Source organism: Solea senegalensis, linkage group LG2 (assembly GCF_019176455.1).
Source record: "Solea senegalensis isolate Sse05_10M linkage group LG2, IFAPA_SoseM_1, whole genome shotgun sequence".
Lineage (NCBI taxonomy): Eukaryota > Metazoa > Chordata > Actinopteri > Pleuronectiformes > Soleidae > Solea > Solea senegalensis.
In genome coordinates, this window is record NC_058022.1 from 35,047,115 (window position 1) to 35,067,734 (window position 20,620).

Sequence of the window (20,620 nt, forward strand, 5' to 3'; positions counted from 1 at the left end):
ACACACACACCCTTTAAACCAGGTGTAAAACACGGCACCTGCACACGTTCATGCTTTCATCTGAAAATCATGAATGGGTTATGAACCTTACTCAAATTGACAGACTCCAGCTCTCCAGTCAGAGCTCGACAATGAGGGAAAATCTTATCACAATATACTTTTATATCATTTAATATCGATATATATCATGGATATAAAGCTGCACACAGGTTGTTTCTCTGGACTGGAAAAGTTTACAAATATCTACTGTTAATACCTTTAATTTCAGACAACACTTTGTTTGTTTCTGTAAAAAAAAAAAAAGAGGGACATTTGCCAATGAAATATGGTCAAATATTTGCTAATTCACAAATAATTGTGTGATAGCATAAAATAAGTGTTAATAAGACTTTTTTTTAACATTCTGTAAATGCCATGTAATTATTGCAAATAATATTTAGTGTATGTCAAAAATGTTACCTTTAGACAAAAATTAAATGTGCCGACGATACATCAGCACATTTGAAGGCTTTTATGATATTTGACCCCAGAAAGCATCGACTGAGGTTTCTGTGACATTTACGCAGCTATTTAAATAATATATAAATTATGAGGGTTATTTTTTGATTCCAGTATTGCTGCAGGGCGTCTGTTATTCGTTATCTATATAAAGTCTTGATTAAAGTCGATTTTACTTGGTTTTATATTGTTTTTTAGTCAATGTTTATTACGTTTTCCAGATGTTTGTCAAAGGACGGCCTCCGTCATAAACGCATTTAACTGACTTTGCTTCAGTTTTCCTTTAAGTCACAGTGCATATTTCGACGGTGGATTCACTGATAATAGAGCGTCCGTGCTGGTGTTTTTCTGCGGTTTGTGGCCCCTCAGACGGATGTGAGACGTCCACAGAAGGGCTTCATCAAGGGCCCCCTTGATGCGGGCAGCCGGGCGTGGCCCTGTGTGTGTGTGTGTGTGTGTGTGTGTGTGTGTGTGTGTGTGTGTGTATGTGTGTGTGGGGGGTTATCTGAGGCACCGTGCCATCACTCAAGCTCGTGCCTCCCTGCTTCTCCATCTCCACTCGTCTTAACCACGGCCAGATGTGCTGCTGGCCTCTGCCAAGCTCAGCACTAAAGACACACGGACTGTTCAGAATTAGCCTGAAAACATTCACACATAAAGCTCAATTATTATTATTATTATTATTATTATTATTATTATTATTATCATTATAATAATTGTGGTGGAGATATTTCATCCAGAATGAGAGACAGCAAAACACGATTCTTACTGGTCAAAAGAACAGATTTAATCACGGTTTTAAACCAGTTTTTGTGCAGTGGAAATGACTTTAATTGCATTTAAATCTGGCGTTGTAGTGCACAAGCTCATCTTCACTTAATTTCATAGCAATTTATTGTTCTTGTCTTCTACTTTCGACTCATTTTGTTTTTGACACATTTGTGATAAAAGAAAAACACAACATCGCTAATATCTACAAATTCTGACCCTAAACATCTTGTTTTGTCTGCAAAACCAAAATGATTCAGATGAAACGAAACCAGAATATACTGTATGCATATTTAAGAAGCACAAAAATCCTAAAAAACTGCTTTTAAACTATTAAAAAAACACCTAAAAGCAATCAATTGATTATCAAAACAGTTCACGATGAATATGAATAGTTACACTGATAATAATACACTGTTAATACACTAAAATTAAATATCGAATGTTTTCTTGGGCTTTTTAATGCTAAACGAAGGCTATTTACATGAGTCAGAAACAAATGTGCTATTAAGTGACTACTATATACACTACTAGGAACCATAAGTGGGGCTGATCTGTTAAACTACAGTGTAAAAATAGGGGGGTCAATAAAAACTGAACATTTTATAAGCACATAAAACACACTTCTATACGAGCTGCTCACTGTTTCAGCGTCAGTGGACGAGACCCAGATCTTGGACTAACGCGCACAAATCAAAAACAGTTTGCAGGAAACCAGCGGTTGATGTTTTCGGGGTGAACAGAAGTGATCTGTAATGCTCTGTAGTGTCATTAGTGGTCTGTGGACAGAGCAGGGAAGTACTGTTTCTGTTTCCCCCGTGCACTTTACTACAGATCCACTGAAGGCTTTCCTTCACTCCCTACAGCTTCCACATTAATGCATGATCAATCACTCTCAGCAGCTACTCTGGTTTTCTAACCAGGTCAACATACTGTACACTGACATTGCACAACGGAGGGCTTTCAGGGTTTCTTTTTTTTTTTTTGGACATGTGGTTGGACGAAGCACAGACACAGAGTCAGCGCTGAATGTCTAAAACATGGACACTCAAAAACAAAAACAGATTATAGCTACATAACAAAAGCCTTACCTTATCAAATCTACAAGTCTATAATATGTTTGGTGCTTTATCTTGACATTAGACGTCATTTCTGCCAGTTCTGCCTGGAAACATATGTTTGTGAAACCACTCACTCGCCTGTACCAAACTCTATAGAGGAAAAAACAGCTTTTCGGCACAAGGGGATTCAAGAGCTGCTGGTCTACTGCTGCCTCGTGTGGCAAGCTTGTGTCACTGGAGTAAATCTGAACGAAGGATTTCAAATGCCGAATTTTACAATACGACAGTGAAAGTGAAAATAAGCAGCAAATGTCTTATTATTATAGACTTTAGGCAAGAATAAGACTTTTATTATGGTCAGAACCTCACGTACAACCACACTGAAGCAGAACTCTTCTTTTAATGTGCTGTTAAAATGTTTAGTCATTAGAGGAGGCTTCAGCGAGCATCTTTGATCCCTTACAAAAGCCTTACCTAATAAAATCTACAAGTCTATAATATCTTTAGAACATGTTTGATGCTTTATCTTGACATTAGACAGCATTTTCTACCTGGAAAAATACATTCGTGAAAACCAGCGTTTTTCGCACAAGGGGACACAGGAGCTGCTGGTCTACTGCTGCCTCGTGTGGTCAGTTTGTGTCACTGAAGTAAATCGGAATGAAGGATTTCAAACACAGAACACGTTTGAAGTTACTGGTGGAGGCAGCAGTGGATCGACCACATGCTGTGTGCTGTGATGTAAAATCAATGATTTTTCTCTATGGGGTTTGGTGTGGGAAAATGAGTGGTTTACACAAACTTGCTGGTGTTTCCAGTCAGAGTGTGAAGTGAGAATAAGCAGCACATGTCTTGTTATTATAGACGTGGGCAAGATTTAGACTTTTGTTAATGGACTAAAAATCAATACATTGTCCAGTCACATTCACCTGGACTCTTAATCAGCCGTCTGTGTGCACTTCCTCCTCCTTTGCATCTCTGTCGTCTCCTAATCTGTGGAGGTGGAGCGGAGGCAGCAGGGCTGAGTGTGTGTGAGGGAGAATTGGGTCAGTATGCTGGTGTGCAGGAGCATTAATGTAAAGCAGTGGAGCCCAGAGAGGCTGCTGGTAACTGCTGACTAGAGCTGCAACTATCGATTATTTTCATAACCGATTAATCTGTCGATTATTTTCTCGATAAATCGTTTGGTCCATAAAATATCAGAAAACCCTAAAAAATGTTGATCGGTGTTTGTCAAACCTGCAAACTCAAATGTCTTGTTTTGTCCACAAACCAAAACAATTCACTTTTAATGATATCTTTGTTATTCAGAGCAAAGAAATGAAGAAAATACTCACATTTAAGTAGCTTAAACAATCGGAAATCTTGTTTTAATCATGAAAAAAAGCTTCAAAGCAATTAATCGATTATCAAAATAGTTGTTGATTAATTTAGTAAGTTTAGATTAATTGTTTCAGCTCTACTGCTGACTGATCATTTTGTTAAAAGAAGCGAGCCAGTGTGAGATTCTGACAAAAATAAAACCAGGACAATTAATCTTTTTGAAAGTGAAAGCACCGCAGGTCATAAAGGCCACAAGGTAAAGGTTCTATTTTATTGATTGTATATGCACAAGTTCTACACCACTGGAAAAAAAGCAGTATTTTTTATCCCTAAAAGGCTTAATTTTTTCCACAAATCAAAACTAATTCAATGTTGATGATTTCTTTAAAAAGAAACCAGAAAATATGCACATTTAACAAGATAAAAAATGTTAATAAAAATGTAATTGCAATAAGTAAACGCGATTAAATACTTTTGCCGAATCAGTTCAACTCTAGCAAAAAACATTGCGATTGCAGTTTTGTGATTACAGGTCTAAAATGTGTTCTTTTTTAATTTTCTGGATTAAAAAGACAACAACTTTGGAAGATTATTAAATGTGTACATTGTTTTTTTTAGTACTTTAAGTTTTGTTTTCATGGCACTAATAACATTTTTGTAACATTTTATTTGTTAAAACTTTTTGTAACGTGGAAAAACATTAAGCTTTAAGTTAATTCTGGAATGTTAGCACCATGTTTTTCTAACATATAACATTTTCCTAACATGGTTTTGTCATTTAAGTCGTGTTTTAGTCCAGTTAACATATTTATCTAACATTAGGTTACTTTTTTTAGTAACCTGACCTGCAGCTTTTTTACACAGATACTTTCTCAATAACAAGTTAAATTTAGAGAAGAAGAAAAACCGCCATGTAGAACATTTCACGTGTTTTGAAACATTTTTTTTCACATTTTACCCACACGGTTCGGCCCTAAAACAAACCATCCTGTGTTTGTTTGAAATAACTGGACGTGCGTTTACGTGTCCAGTTGCTGCGTGTGTCCGAAAGTGTCCCAAGGTAAAAAAGAAAGAGGTCATGACCTGACTGTTTAATCACCTGTAAACACACTGTCAGGTCAAAGGTCACTTCACATTTTCAACACTCACTCACACACTTTCACCAGTGACCTTCTCTGAAGAACCACACCATGACGGCACCCAGCAGTTCTCCACCTCCCTCACTGTGTGAACTCATAACACCAGGTCGAGTTTGTTTTGCTTTTACACGGCTCGTTAGAACGAACAGCACCTTCAATTTAAAAAAGAGATAAGAAGATGAGAGGAGCTTTGAGAGAGAGAGAGGGAGCATCCAGAAGGATTAAGAAAGAGGAGGAGAATTAAGGAGAACTTTGACCTGCGATAACGAGACTGAGGAGACGAGAAAGAAGTCGGCTAGAGATAAAGAAGGATAAGAACTATGACGAGAAGAACTGTGATAAAGGAGGATGGACCGAGGAGATGAGGAGGAGAAGAACTGTGATAAAGAAGGATGAGACTGAGGAGATGAGGAGGAGAACTGTGATGTAGAAGGATGAGACCGAGGAGAATTGTGATGTAGAAGGATGAGACTGAGAGAGAGAGGAGGGAGGAGAACTGTGATGTAGAAGGATGAGACTGAGGAGATGAGAGGAGGAGGAGAGCTGTGATAAAGAAGAATGAGACTGAGGAGAACTGTGATAAGAAGGATGAGACCACAGAGATGAGAGGAGGAGAAGAACTGTGATAAAGAAGGATGAGACTGCAGAGATGAGAGGAGGAGAACTGTGATGTAGAAGGATGAGACTGGGAGAGATGAGGAGAACTGTGATAAAGAAGAATGAGACCAAGGAGATGAGGAAGAGGAGAACTGTGATAAAAGAAAGAATGAGACCAATGAGAGGAGGAGAAGAACTGTGATAAAAGAATGAGCCGAGGAGATGAGGAGAAGAACTGTGGATAAAGAAGGATGAGACATGAGAGATGAGGAGGAGAAGAACTGTGATAAAGAAGAGAGGAGATGAGGAGAACTGTGATAAAGAAGAAGAGACCGAGGAGATGAGAGGAGGAGGAGAACTGTGATGTAGAAGGAGGAGACGGAGGAGAAGAACTGTGATAAAGAAGGATGAGACGGCAGCGATGAGAGGAGGAGAAGAACTGTGATAAAGAAGAATGAGACCGAGGAGACGTGATGTTTCTTATAGTAGAAGAAAGTTGAACAAAAAATGAGTTCTCAGCCACAGACAGAGTCAGGAAGAAACGACGAGTCAGCAGCTTTGTGTCTCATCTCAAACTCACTCACTTAATGATGTGGCTCAAAGAGCTGCTCACACACATACACACAGACAGACATACACACAGACAGACGGACAGTTTTGTGCAGTCGGTCAGGAGACGCAGTCGGTCTTGTGACACCCATTAGAGAAAGAGAGGGTCAGTCTGGGGGAGGAGGGGGAGGGACAAAAAACATGGATGCTGTGTCAGTGAGAGAGACGTGTGTGTGTGTGTGTAACATCACTGTGTTTGTGACCAAAAGCTCAGCAGCCAATCAGCTCGCAGACTTCAAAGAGCTGCACCAATGAGACAAAGGCTACATTCTTACACACCACTGACGTTTCTCTTTTTTCAAACATTAGTAACATCACAACATTTCCTAACATTAGAACGACAGTAATGTCAGCAATGTTTTGTGACATTATAACATTTTTAAGTCATGTTTTCATGGCATTAGTAACAGTTTTGTAACTTTTTTTGCAACATATTTCAGTAATACAAGTACATTGTATATGTTTATACATTTTTAGTAACTTTTTTTTTTTTTAAATGATAACAGAAGTCAATTCTGGAACTTTAGTACACTATTTTACACCATATTGTTTTGTAATTCAAGAGTTGTTTTTGGAAAGTTAGCAACATATTTTTGTAACATAACATTATGCAAGTTTTCATGTAGACCTGGAATAATTACTGATTGTTTCAGCTGCTTCTTCTTCTTCTTAAATGTGTGAATATTTTCTTTGTTTCTTTGCTCCATAAAACAAAGCAATCATTAAAACTGAGAGATGTGAGTGGATGAAAACACTGGTGGGCTCCGGGCCTTTAAGCCCGACTATATATGGTCATTCTACACAGAGCATGGGGAATCTTCCACTGCATACCACGCACAATTTTTCAGTTCAGAGTTATGACTTCTTCTGTGTTATCTTTACTCTTGTTTCTTTATCCTGACATCGACTGAGTGAGTGAGTGAATGAGAGCGGCACCTGAGCCAGCTGGTCCAAGGCCAACTGATAAAGAGAGGAGGAGGAGAATCTCAGAGAGAGAATCCCTTTGTTCTGGGTTTTAATGTTTTTTTTAAATACTTAAAGCCTTTAGAGCAATGGTTCACTCGCTGGTTAATAGCACAGAGACGCAGCCACTAATGGTGCTTTTTCTGTGCAATTTTAAACGTTAGTGTTGGACATGGCTACAGATATGATGTCAGGGATGATGGTCACATCCAAAATGCAACCCTGCACCAAAGTCTATAGAGAAAAACAGTGATTGTAGCTCGCGGGGACAGAGGAGATGCTGGTCTACTGCTGCCTCGTGTGGTCACTTTGTGTCACTGAAGTAAATCGGAATGAAGACATTTGAACTTAGTGATGGAGGCAGCAGTGGATCAACAACTCCTGTGTGTTGTGATTTAAAGTCGTCAATTTTCTCTATGGGGTTTGGTGTGGGAGAGTGAGCGCTTTACAAAACGACACTGAACTTCAGTTCCCAGACAGAAAAAGCTGCCGAATGAGTCGAACAGTGAGAGAAAATAATCAGCAAACATGTCATATACATGCAGGCTTCCTCTTCTATCAACCAGCTCCTTTAAGCCAAACACACAGTGATGTAAAGAGAGCTTTTTTGGCTGCAACATGGTTTTTCCTTTACAGCCATCAGTGAAATTCTGCTGTGCTGTGTTTTTCAGACGTTCTGTAATCTGGCGCTCATCCACAGCCAGCATGTGTGGCCGGAGAGTGAGCGGCACAGCAGGGAACACACAAAGAGAGCCTTAATGTCACAGCTCAGGTCTCAAACGTCACCTCTGTTCTTTCTATTGGAGACATTTGATTCTCCACATTCTCCCAATGATTAAAGACAACGTCCACATTATCGCTGGGTCACTATTGTTAGCATAAGGCGGCAAATTAACAGTCTGGGTTCAGCTTTAATGAACTTTTTTATTATTATTTACATTTTTACGACACACTTTAACTTAGCAGTGATTATCGCAGGTTTTCAGACTTTTCAGCTTCTTAAATGTCAGGTTTTGGCCCAATTTTCAATTGCTTAGAAAAAAATTTGACCATTTTTAGTCAAACTCACTTGCAACCCCTGACCTTTTAACATACAGGGGGAGAGGGGGAGTGGGTCACTGGGACCAGGATTAAGAAAACCCTGATTAAAAATACTTAAAAGCATTTAATGTTACAGGCAAACTGTTTTAATTGTTTCGTTTTTACGAAGTCACATTTTTTACGACACATAAAATGTTTAAAAACAGAATTTGTTAAAACTAAAAAGAAAATGCAATAAACAGATTTTTTGAGGGCTCTGCAAATGTCTGACAGGAATCAAGAGTCGAGACGTTTGGTCACATTGTGTTAACTGAAGGAGAAGAGTGTGTGTGTGGGGGGGGGCTTAAACTGTGACCTGACAAAGCTGAAAAAGCCTCAGAGGCAGGAGGAGAAGAGGAGGCGCCTCCCTGTTTTCAGTTGGGGGTGGGTGGTGATTATTCAAACGCTGCACACACAAACAAATGCCTCCTTTCTGTGACTCTAACTGACTTTTTAACCCGCCGAGCGACAGACAGACAGACCCAAAGACGAGCAGGACAGACTGGGCTTTGTCAGAGTTCTGTCTGGACGTGGACAGCTGCTCTTCTAACACAGTTGCAGCTCCTCGCCCCCACACACACACACAAAACACCAGCACACTGTGACTGTATACACTCACTCACACACCACACACTCTTTAAACTGTTTAACATGACAGGCTGATGTTCAGCCCACTGACAGGAAGCTGCAGTGATGGGGTTAAACATTTACCTGCGGAGTGCCACAAGGTTCAGTATTGGGACCCATGTTATTTATTATTTATTTAAATGATGTGGACAGTGTCATATGTATTTCATTTTGTGATGTTTGCAAATGATGGGTCAGGGTTAGAGTTAAGAGTTAATCAAATTAAAAATATGGTTTGACGACAATAAGTTACCATTAAATTAAAGTAAAACAAAAATGTATGATTTTCGGGCAGCACCAGGACAAATTCTGAGTTTAATTTAAAGGGTGTTGGAATTGAACAAACTTGGATGGAAACCCACACATACAACATATGAAACGTAAATTATCAAAATCTATTCATCTATTCTATTATCCAAAGCTATTCTTTATGAAACAAAAGGATTTATTGAATAAAACTATTCCTGTTTGCATTCAAAACTTCTTTAAATCAAGGTGATAATAATTTACAAGGATTATTTATCTTTGAAACGAGCAAAGCGAGAACAAACATTAAATGTATATAAATATAGGAAATGAATCACATTTCCAGCCGCGACTATCGATTATTTTCATCATAATACATAATCGTGCATTTGTTTGGCTCATAAATTTCAGAAATTGTTGATTGGCGTTTCCCACAAAAACCTCGAAATGATGATTGATGAATAATGATTTCTCTGTCATATGGAGCAAAGAAACCAGAAAATGCTCACATTTAAGAAGCTGAAATCTGAGAAAACCTGTGATAATTATTATATCAATTGGTCAAAAAAAAAAAAAAATCATTGTTTAGTTCTTTGGTCCAGAAAATGTCAGAAAATGTGAAAAATGTTGAAACCTGGAAATCATGATGTTCTCAAACGTCTTGTTGCGCCCACAAACACAAAATAATTCACTGATTCCTTGGCCATACGGAGCAAAACCCAGAAAATATTCATTATGGGGGAAAAACTCTCTAAAACTGAATTATTCATTATAAAAATGGCTCCAGATCATAAAGAAGTTATTTAGTTTTTCAAAAAAACATCATCACCAGGTGTGGGGGAAACACTGATCAACATTTTCTGACATGAAAATAGTTGAAATCTTGTTTTAATCGTAAAAAAAGCTTCAAACCGATTAATCAATTATCAAAATAGTTGATGATTCGTTTGGTAATTGATTAATAACCGATTAATTGTTTCAGGTCTAGCAGGGTCACACCGTGGACAGATTGCCAGTCCGTCTTTTCTGAATTTTCTAGATACTGGGGTGGAATGGCTCAGTGATTAAGACCGATACCCTGTGTGCAAAAGACATGGTCATGGTCGCAAGTTCAACTCCACCCCTGGCTGATTGTACTCAATTCCCTTGTAACGTCGCTTTGGATAAAAGCGTCTGCTAAATGAGATGTAATGTAATGTAATATCGCAAACAGTCGGGGAGTAATGAGACGTACACATGGCGACAGGACCGGTAACAGAAGGTACAATAGGTGGGATACGATACGCGATACGAAGTCCACAATACCATGTCACTATACAACGTTTCTGTGATGATCGATATATTGCCAGACAATCATATAGCGATACATCGCGATATCGGTCTAACTGAAGAAAACAAAATGCTTACGTGAAAAGTTAAAAGTGCAGGATTTCTGTTTCTTCACAACATGGAGAACAAAGGTCATAAATCTGTGTATTGAACGTTGGCGTAGTGTCTCTTAACGTAGATTTCTCCTTTTATCCCGCACCTTCATTTGTTCATTAAAACATCGATATTTGTGCGAGGAAGGACGACGATGTACTGTATATCAGCCAGTTCTCCAAACGCCTCCACAACAGCCACATTTCTAACGTGTGTGCAGCTCTGCCTCCTCGACTGCGTCAGTCGACAGCCGCGATGCTAAATTTCAACAGGGGAAACGTGACACCGGGAGCAGATGGTCAAGAAAAAAAAAGAACGTGGGATTTTCCCGTTATTAACCCTAACCCTTATTTTTTCTATTCATGAGGGCTATTTACTTGTGTTAATTGACTATAAATATGGTCATTCTGCAAGAACACAAGCAGGGCTGCAACAAATATTTGCTTAGTTGTTCATTAATTGATTACTAAACATTTTTTTGTTTTTTTTAAAGAATTAAAACAAATTTCTCTGATTTTTCAGCTTCTTAAATGTGAATATGTTCTGTGTTCCTTTGCTCCTTGTCACAAAGAAATCATTCAAACTATGGGTTTGTGGACAAAAAAAAGTGCTTTAATAATTGACAGATGAATGGATTATGAAAATAATCCATTGGTTACAGCCATAAACACAAATAATAATAACACATCCTTAATTTTAAGCCTTAAGTGACTGGGTTTTTTTATTTAAATTTGTCAAAACTGTGTATTTTTTTAAACATATATATATATAATATTCACAGGTACTTGATCACGATATATGATAAAATCCAACATCTAGGACCATTTAATTAATCTGCCCTAATCTGATGAGCCGTGGACAGAGACATTAGGTGAGCACAATCAGGGTTTGGTCCAGTGCAGTGGTGACACATTTTTGTCAGGAATCAGTCGGGTGGTGTAAGCGAGTGCATCATAGTGACTCACTCTCAACATCAAAGCATCAAAGCATCAAAACAAGTAAAGGAAACTCTAACATCATCTTATCTATTTTCCGTAATGATCAATTCCTTTAAAAGAAAATTAAGAAATCAACTGACCTTGTAAACTTGTCCATAGGTGCCATTTCCGACCACCTCCACCAACTCAAATATCCCAGCTGGATCCTGAAAACACGACAACAAACAAGTATGTAAAAATGTTGCCACGTTATGAAAATATTTGGAGTCAACACCAACTTACAGACAGGATTTCATGGAAAATACTAAATAAGCTAGATTGCATTATTAAATCACTCATGTGAACAATTTTGTATGGAATTAACAATAAGTATTTTTTTTTTAAATGTATTGCAACTATCAATAATATAAAACGTAAGCTCCACCTTGTGGAATTTCGAAATAAATCAATACGACTGTGAAATATTAGCAATTTCCTACAATCAAATAATTGAAATTCACCATGACCGAGAGTTCTTTTTTTGCAGTTATCAATAATATTGTGTATCGCTCCACGTTGTGGCTTTTGTGGCAAAACACTAGGACTGTATGTTGAGGAGCTAGACTGTGTTTTTATATCCATCCATCTTCTACCGCTTACTGATGTGAAATGTTACCAATTTTGTAAGAAATTCACTATGAGCAAGTGTCTTTTGTTACAATTATCAATAATATCGTGCATCGCCCTGTGCCGAAATGTAAGCTCCACCTTGTGGCATTTCAAAATAAATCACTACAACTGTATGTTGACGAGCTAGACTGTTCCTAAGTCACTCGTGTGAAATATTGGACGATTTTCTCCATTCACGGTTTATCCGGTCAAAGGAATTTCGCCTCGTTTGTGAGTGCGTTTTGCTCGCGATGTGCGATGATATCGTGTGCTGCGTTCATAAACAGTGTGAGCCAGCTGTTGCGCCCTGCTCCAGCCTTACATGCCAATCGCATCTCGAACAAAGGAAAAGCAGACAGTGGCAACACCTCGCTACGGCTCAGCGGTCATTTACAGCGCACACACACACACACATACACATACAGGGGGTAAAACTAGCTCCCCTTAGCCACACGAAGGTTCTGTCGAGCAACGAGCGAACAAAAAAAACAGTTAAACAAAAAAGGCACAGGGGCTCGTTCTCACCCGCAGTGAAGCCAAGTCTATGTCCACTAGACTTTTGGCTGGAGAGTCGTTCGCCATCTTCCCAATAAAAGCCGAGCTTTTCCTTTAGCGTTAGCACAGAATTGTTAGCCGCTGGCTCATTTGCGGGCTCTGCGGAGGAGGAAGCGAACAGAAGCCGCGTCGTGTCGCTATCTTCTTGGGCAGTCGAGGCAGTGAATGTCGCTACTCCATGTTGAGGTGGCAGCAGCGGCAGCGGCAGCAGCGGCGGCAGCAGCAGGAGCTCCGCTCTCTCTCCAGGCTGATGCCACTGGAGACAATGCTAGCAAGGAAAACTAGCTTTCCGCTAACGACTTTCAAAATAAGGGCCCTACCTTTGTTGGTACAATTAAAGGAATAGTTTTGTTTTTATGTTGTTGAAATGTGGTGTAATATTTAAATTTCACTTTTTTTATTCTACCAGTGCTTTCTAAAATAAATAAAACAATTACCAACTTAGCAGCATTTTTAAAGTACTACTTTAACACAATCAAGTTAAAATAGTAGGATAAAATGTCCTTAAGACAGTACATTTTGTTTTAGGAATATGTCAATGTCAATACACTTACCTTTAATTATAGGAAAGTACTTGTAGGATTCCAAGTCGACTGCCGTCGCTAAAACAATCAGTTATTTTATCATTAATTGCACTTCTGTCATATTTGTTTCACACTAAATCAATTGTACACATAGTATTGTTAAATACTACGCTGTTTGTACAAAAATTCCACGTAAAATAAAGAAATGCCTTAGATGAATGTACTATATGCTTATCAGTAGCCTGTTGTAGAAATTGTACATTCATCCATATTATTAGTATATTAGTATATTTATGGGTAGTATATCCAATTACTGCAAATAAACATGACACTCTGGAGATTTAAAGGTGTCAAATCCTTTTAAAATCACGGTTGTTTGGTTTTAATTTCTTTAAAATAAGTATTTTATCCGTATTTAAGGCAATGGTTAAGGGTTTTTGAGTATCTTGGGTCTGTTATTGACAAGAAAGGATGACAACATAAATTGCAATATATTGTAAACCCCCCACCACCCAAAATAGTAAAATAGTGAAAACAACAATACATGAAATATTGCACTATTTAAGCATATTGATAATATTATTTTTGAATCCCTGACTTAGTTTGTCAGAAAAGAAAAGCTAATCCTGATCCTCTATAATTATTAGTGCATTTATAGTTATTTAATCTGTAAAGAGTTTTAGAACAAAGTTTAAAGTACATTTGACTCTTTTGAATACATTTTTCAATAAGTTTATCATGTTCAATCATGAAAGTAGTGGTAAAAGTTCCTTCTCTTAGTTTGACAGTAGAAGTTAGCAGTTTCCGGTGATTGGCGCGCCTGCTTGTGCGCAGCTTGACGCAGCTTTAATTGCGAAGCACACAAACACAGGAAGAAGCCGGTACACAGAGAAAGAAAAGGGCTGGGCCTCCTCACAGTCTGAGAATGAGGAGGAGGAGGAGGAGGAGGAGGATGACATGTTTTTCCCTCACTTACTCAACATTTACATTTATTTAACACACACACACACACATACACAAACGCTGATCGTCATGCACATGCGCATATGAGGCCTCAGTGTCAATATTGGCATTCATGGGTGTGGCAAAGTGAATAATCTGAGGAGTACGGAAGAGGATTAGGGCCACATAAAAGAAATACTCAGAATTCTGAAATTACTCTGATTTATTTACGTTGAAATTGCATACGTATTAAGACAACATGTTTGTATACATACTGTATGTATATACGTATATACATACATATATAGTGTTTTTATTTTTATACATTGCTTTTTGTCAAATCGGCAGTTAGTTATGTTTCTCTGTGTCTTGTTCTTGTTTCTCATTTGTCATTAAATGAGTGACTTTGGAAGTTTTGCACAATAATCCCTGTGTCTGGACCATCTGTTCATTCACAAATGTTCTTATTTTAATCTCAGATTTTTGACTTTTTCCTCAGAATTCTCTTTAATTTGAGAATCCTGATTTTTTTTCCCCCCCTCAGAATGTTTAATTCTCAGAATTCTACCTTTAAACTCACACCTGACCTTTTTTTGTTTTCTTAAAAAACATTGACACATGGCCCTAATCCTCTTCCGTACAGGAGTGATGACGGAGGATCCTGTCATTGTGATGATCAAACACTGGGTCAGGATCCACTTGTGGGTCATTCAGGCGTCCGAGACAAATACAGTCAGAGACGTCGCCGTCATTAAAAAAGTGACATTAACGCTGAGCTGCTCGTCTCACACTTACACACTCATCCATGTGTTGTTTAAACACTGCGACGACGCGACAGGACAAACCAGTCAGGCAGGACGAGGAACAAACACACACACACACACACTCTCATATTTCTACCCATTTTTAAGACTTTGACATTAATTTCCATTCAATTGGACGGACTAATCAAAGCCTCATCACTAACCTTAACCGTAACCAGCTAATGTTTAACCCTTAACCTTTAACCCAACCCAATATTAGTCAGTAACTTTGCCTCATTCAGACCAGGTTTAGGACTTCATCCTACAGACTCAATCCTCAAAAAGCCTCAAAATAATAAAAGGCAGAATTATAACATCGACAAACGTTACGCAAAGTAACGTTAAAGGAACACGGTTGTTCTCGTGGAGCTTTATTACCAACAACATGTCAGCAGGTGGTTGCACATGGTTCACACAATATTTGTGTCACTAGTTGAGTTAATGTTAGAAACAGCGAGACATTTTGAAATGCAGGGGCGTTCATTCACACGATCATTTGATGATTGCTTGTTGCGGGACATTGACATGATATTCCTCTGCCACGTCGCAGTTCTACGTTTTTTCCCGAAGAAAAATGACTAAAAATGTCAAGAATCAAAGAAATTCTACGTCTTCTTATCTGGAAATACGACGTCCCTGATTCACGTAACGCGTGCGCTCGTCTTTACGTTGAAAGCAGGAAAACACCGAAGAAAAAAAAAGATGCCGTTGCAGTTGATCCTGAACAAAACCGCTAAATTACAGCCGATCCCGTATACAGAACTGTTTTAAAACAACAACACACAATAATCTCCCCTCACTATAATCCCCGCTAATCCTTAAAAGAGGCTGCTATCATCGACGACTCATGGATAAAAATAGAAATTATGACTATAACTAATCAGTTTGAGCTCGTTCTGTGATTTTCAGCTTCATTAAAAACTGAATAATCTTTGGTTTGTGGACAAAATAACTGATGACAGCATCGCTGGATTAATCAACACGTTCAATTTAAGAGATTAAATTTGAGCAAAACACGATGGATTACCAGCAAGAAAAGACGTAGTAGCTTTTACTAACTGATGCAGGACGGGTTTTTTTTCTTTCTGGTGAGGATGCCGTGAAGTTCAGAGCTTATTTCAGAACAGTTTGACCGACTTCTTCGCAAAGTTGGCCCGAGTATCAAAAGATGCTAAGTGCGTTAGAAAAGAGTTGAATTTCGAGGACCCGCCGCGCTGGGACGTCGCTCTCGCAGAAGATGCTACATGTGAACGAGCCATTTCTACTCTCTTTACGACCCGTAGCAACACTCGTTTGAATAGTATTAGTTATTTCAAATAAAAACAAAGACGCTAGAGCACGTCGTCCACCGTCATTCAAGGCCCTGGTATACTTCGGTGCAACGCGTGGAATGCCCCACCAGTAGGTGGAGGATTAAGCCCCGCTCAACAAGCAGTAGGACAACATTTGGACAACAGAAGAAGTCGTCGCCAAGGACGGTCGTCCGAGCCTCAACCTGGCTGACACCGCGACGACACGGGAGTGGTAGCATCTTTCTCTGCGTCCTGCTCCCTGCGACTTGTACCGCCCCCCGATGGTGAGTAGATCAGGGTCCGCGATATGCGACGCGCAATGCATGTGTGCAGAAGTATACCACAGGCTTCAGTCGGCTACGACACGCGCCATGTGTTCTGTGAGAGAAGCTGTTTTTCAGTTCAGTAGAAAGTCGGGGCTTGGGTAACCAAACAGGTGGAAGTCGCCCTGGTAGCGGGCGTAGAGGCGCCTGATGTCTCGTTTACTGATGGCGGCGAAGTAGCGCTCCACCTTGGTCCTGTTGTAGCGCGTGATGCCCGGAGGAATGGCGGGGTACGACACCAGCCGGTCGATGCCCGCCGCTCTGAGGATGTGCGCCGCGTCCTGCTCCAGCGTCTCGTGGTGGCCGACCACGTTGTAGTGTATCTCGCAGGGCGCGCACAACTCTGCGTACGTCACCCAGTGAATGATGTGCTCGCCAAACTGGCGGTCCATGCGTCGCCGGCCGTCGGCGTCGCCCAGGTAGCGGACAAAGTCCTCAAAGTGCAGGCCGGAGGCGGCGAGGCCGGTGCTGCGGTGGCTCTTGCGGTACTTGCGGATGATGACTGGTGCGATGTCATGCTTGTACCACGGCTCGAAGCGCGGGTTCTTCACAAACTTGTCCTTGAAGGCGGAGATGAGGCGCTCAAAGGGATCCCGGACAATCAGGAACTTAAAATAGGTGTTTAATCTGTTGAGAGAAAGAGATGAATTAGCGTCACACACATCCTTCGTTGAGGGATCGCTGGTGAATCAATGAAACCAACCTGTGAGTTATTTCCTGAGGCGTGAGAGACGAGAGGCGGGGCAGCCCGTTTTTCTCATGGTCGTGAACCAGGTTTTCTGGGATTTCATCCACGGTGGAAAACGCTCCTGTCAACAACAAAAATCATTCACTTAAATAAAAGCACGCGTGAAAATGTACGCTTTTTTTTTTAACTGTGCCTCACCACGAGGTTACATTCAGAAATGTAAAAAATCACACTCATATAATCTTCACCTGCTTAGTTCTCACTCCGACACAGGTGTTTCTCCTGCTTTGTCAACAGCTTATTCTCCCACACCAAAGCCCAAAGAGAAAATGAGTGATTTTACATCACAGCACACAGGAGTGGTTGATCCACTGCTGCCTCCATCACTGACCTCAAAAGGTGTTATTTTGCCAGTTCAGTGTTTGGACTCCTTCCTTTAGATTTATCTCAGTGACACAAAGTGACCACACGGGGCAGCAGTGGACCAGCAGCTCCTGTGTCCCCATGAACTGATTTTCTCTATGGTATCTGGTGCAGGAAAAATCAATGTTTTTTTTTTTCAATGGTTCATAAACCGATTAAGATATTCTTGACCATTGTAATTAGCCTCAAGGCAGCCATTTTGAGACAACAAACGGAAGTGTGTGCTGCTTTGTAAACCGCTCACTCTCCCACACCAAAGTCCAGAGAGAAAATCAGCACACAGGAGATCCACTGCTGTCTCCATCAGTGAGTTATAATGTGTTATTTTGTGACTACAGTGTTTGTGTCAATGAAGTAAATCTGAGCAAAGGATTTTAAACTGACCACACGAGGCAGCAGTAGACCAGCAGCTCTTGAGTGAGCTTAAATCACTGATTTTCTCTATGGACTGTGGTGTGGGAGAGTGAGTGGTTTACAAACAGTGAGATAAAGCCGTGAACATACAGGCATCCACGTCTCAGGTTTGCTCGGTAAGCGCTGACTATACCCATCATCATCATCATCATCATCATTATTATTATTAGTAGTAGTAGTAGTAATAATAATTATTATAAATTTGTACTCACCATTCAGCACAATGAGGACCTTCTTCCACTGGGTGTTGCCTACTTTGGGTGTTTGGCAGAAAAGGATTTTGTGTTTGTCACAAACAAAGATCCGGTCCAGAACAAACTTGCTGACAGAGACGTGTGTCAGGTTCCTGAGGCTGTTGTTCTTACAGACAGAGGAGAGCAGCTCGATTCTCTCGTCAGTGACGGACTGCCAGTCTGATACTGGAGGGTCTTCTGAGAGCTGACACACACACACACGACAAAAATGTGACTTTCATCCGGGCAAAGAATGCGTCAAATTCAGATATGAAAGTCACCAGTATTTGTCACCTTTTCCCTCAGACTTAGAGACAGTTTTTCGTGACTGGAAACCGGTCTGGTTTTGTCCCCATTAACACCCGGCGACGTCCAACTCTGGCCACCAAACTTCCCTTCATAGTCTGAAAGAACAGATTAGAGTGTATAAACTCTTCTGCTAAAATTAACAATACCTGTTCCAACGGGAATCTACCACATTTAAACCACTCACTCTCCCACACCAAAAAATCAGTGATTTTAGCTCACAGGGACACAGGAGCTGCTGTTCTACTGCTGCCTTGTGTGGTCACTAACACATTAGAACTCACTGATGGAGGCAGCAGTGGATCAACAACTCCTGTGTGCTATGATGTTAAAATAGCTGATTTTCTCTGTGGGGTTTGGTGAGTGGCTCACAAAGTGACATAGACTTAAGTTTCCAGTTGAAAGAGTCTGTCCTACCGGGAAGAAAACAAATAAAAAATAATCTCAATATTCTATTGGGACCTGTAATCTGTAACCCCAGTTTACCGTTCACAGCTCTGAAGCTGATGAGCCTGCTGACGAACAGGAGGATGAGCACCACCCAGCCACACGCCCCGAGGAGCAACCAGTGGTGCCGCATTGCTCCGCACATCAGCCGACGGCCATCGGCGCGGCGTGGCACCCTTTACCTGAAACCAGACACAAACAAGCACACGTTTAAGAACATCACAGTGAGACGGGATGTCCTGTCACATGTACACGGGCCAAAATAAATGTCAGCCACAATACTTTAGGAGATAATTATAAAAACATTCAAAAACATGTTTCTAAAATTGCACAAAACATTACTTTACGCTGTGCTACAGTTGTAATGTTACCAAAACACGTTACCAACATTTTATTACTTGTGTTTTTATAAAATGTGACACAAACATGCTTCTAACTAGGGCTGAAACAAGTCCTTGATTGATTCATTACTAAACTAATCGTCAACTATTTATCGATTAGTTGAGTGTTTTTACAATTAAAACAAGTTTTACGATTTTGCAGCTCCATTAAATTTCTTAACTCCATATAACAAAGAAATCTGAATGAATAATTTGAATGAATAATTTGAGGCGGTATTTTTCTTGGTATTACTCGAGAAAAATAGTCGACAGATTACTGAATTATGAAAAAAGTTCGTTCTACTTCTAACATTAAAAAAGACATTACTTACGTTACCAAAAAACATGTTTCTAATATTACAAATTATTGTTTTACTTGCTTCAAAATGTTGCTTTAATTGCCTTATTAATTTTGACAAAACTAAAAACTAAAAAAACGTTGTTGTAACGATGCATTTATCCAGTTTCTGACACGAAAAACATGTACACTTAAATTTAAAATAATATTAAATAATAAATACACATTCGGACGATGCTAGCTGTTTGATAGTGGTAAACAAATCAGCTACGAGTGGTCAGTTTACCTAGTTAGCTCACTCACTAGCCTCAGCCGGTCCTCCAGACGAGTTGAGTCACGGCGTTCAATAAGTTTAAATTCGTGACATTAAGAAGGCGAAAGGGCGACAAAAGCGTCACAGATGTGCTGAGTTGAGAACCACTTTACAGCCGAAAAGAGACTGATGGACGGAAACGAAGACATGGACACCCGTAAGGTGATGCCGCCGCGTGACGCCACGCCCACTTCCGGGCTGAACAGGAAAACGGGCGGGGGCTCAGTCGTCTACAACAAATACGGCAGGAGATTAGGGTAAAAACAAAAGTGGGAAAGGCAAAGGATGATGAATGAATTCATAAAAGTAATGAATACATAAATAATTAGTGCTGTAAGTTTCAATTTTTTATCGCGAGATTAACGTTCTATTGGCCAAGCAAACTTTGTAGTTCTTTTCACATGCTGTTGCAACAACTAGTCACGTTAGAAAAACTACAACACCACACCGGATCTAGCTAGACCGGAAACAAAACAGACACACTGCACACACTCGTTTGAGCTTGCGAGCGCTCGCCGTCTCCAAGCGGGCTCTCCGTATACAACGCAGCCTGGATCATTTCTCGACGTACTCCCCACAACCAACTAATGATTTATGCATTGTTACCAACCAAGCCGGCAGACCCCAGAACCGTAGTAAGGAGACCACTGAAGAGCTCCTTTAGCTCGGGTTAGCTCGTTATGTCAACAACACATTAAACCACGGGACTCCGTGTGTTGAAGAACGGCACAGCCTCTCTCGGGACTCCCACAGATAAAAT

General features: G+C 40.0%; 2 protein-coding genes across 3 annotated transcripts in view; both read right to left on the reverse strand.

Annotated features, from left to right (window-relative positions):
* Window positions 1-12,754, reverse strand: part of LOC122758086 (mitogen-activated protein kinase kinase kinase kinase 4-like) — a 39,951-nt gene extending 27,197 nt beyond the window's left edge. The window contains 2 exon segments of the mRNA XM_044011961.1: window positions 11,412-11,477; window positions 12,445-12,754. Of these exon segments, the coding sequence (XP_043867896.1) occupies window positions 11,412-11,477; window positions 12,445-12,501 (123 nt within the window). The 5' untranslated portion in view covers window positions 12,502-12,754.
* A 2,339-nt stretch (window positions 12,755-15,093) lies between these two features.
* On the reverse strand, window positions 15,094-20,069 carry chst10 (carbohydrate sulfotransferase 10). 2 transcript variants are annotated; one of them, XM_044019945.1, is made up of 6 exons: window positions 19,851-20,069; window positions 18,909-19,051; window positions 18,411-18,520; window positions 18,096-18,321; window positions 17,062-17,167; window positions 15,094-16,985 (listed from the first exon to the last, which is right to left on the reverse strand). In XM_044019945.1, exons 2-6 carry the CDS (start codon window positions 19,012-19,014, stop codon window positions 16,433-16,435), a joined length of 1,101 nt encoding a protein of 366 aa, XP_043875880.1. In that variant the 5' UTR covers window positions 19,015-19,051; window positions 19,851-20,069; the 3' UTR covers window positions 15,094-16,432. The 2 variants fall into 2 exon arrangements, with proteins under 2 accessions (XP_043875880.1, XP_043875879.1); XM_044019944.1 differs by having other exon boundaries at window positions 19,834-20,069.
* Window positions 20,070-20,620: the final 551 nt, after the last annotated feature.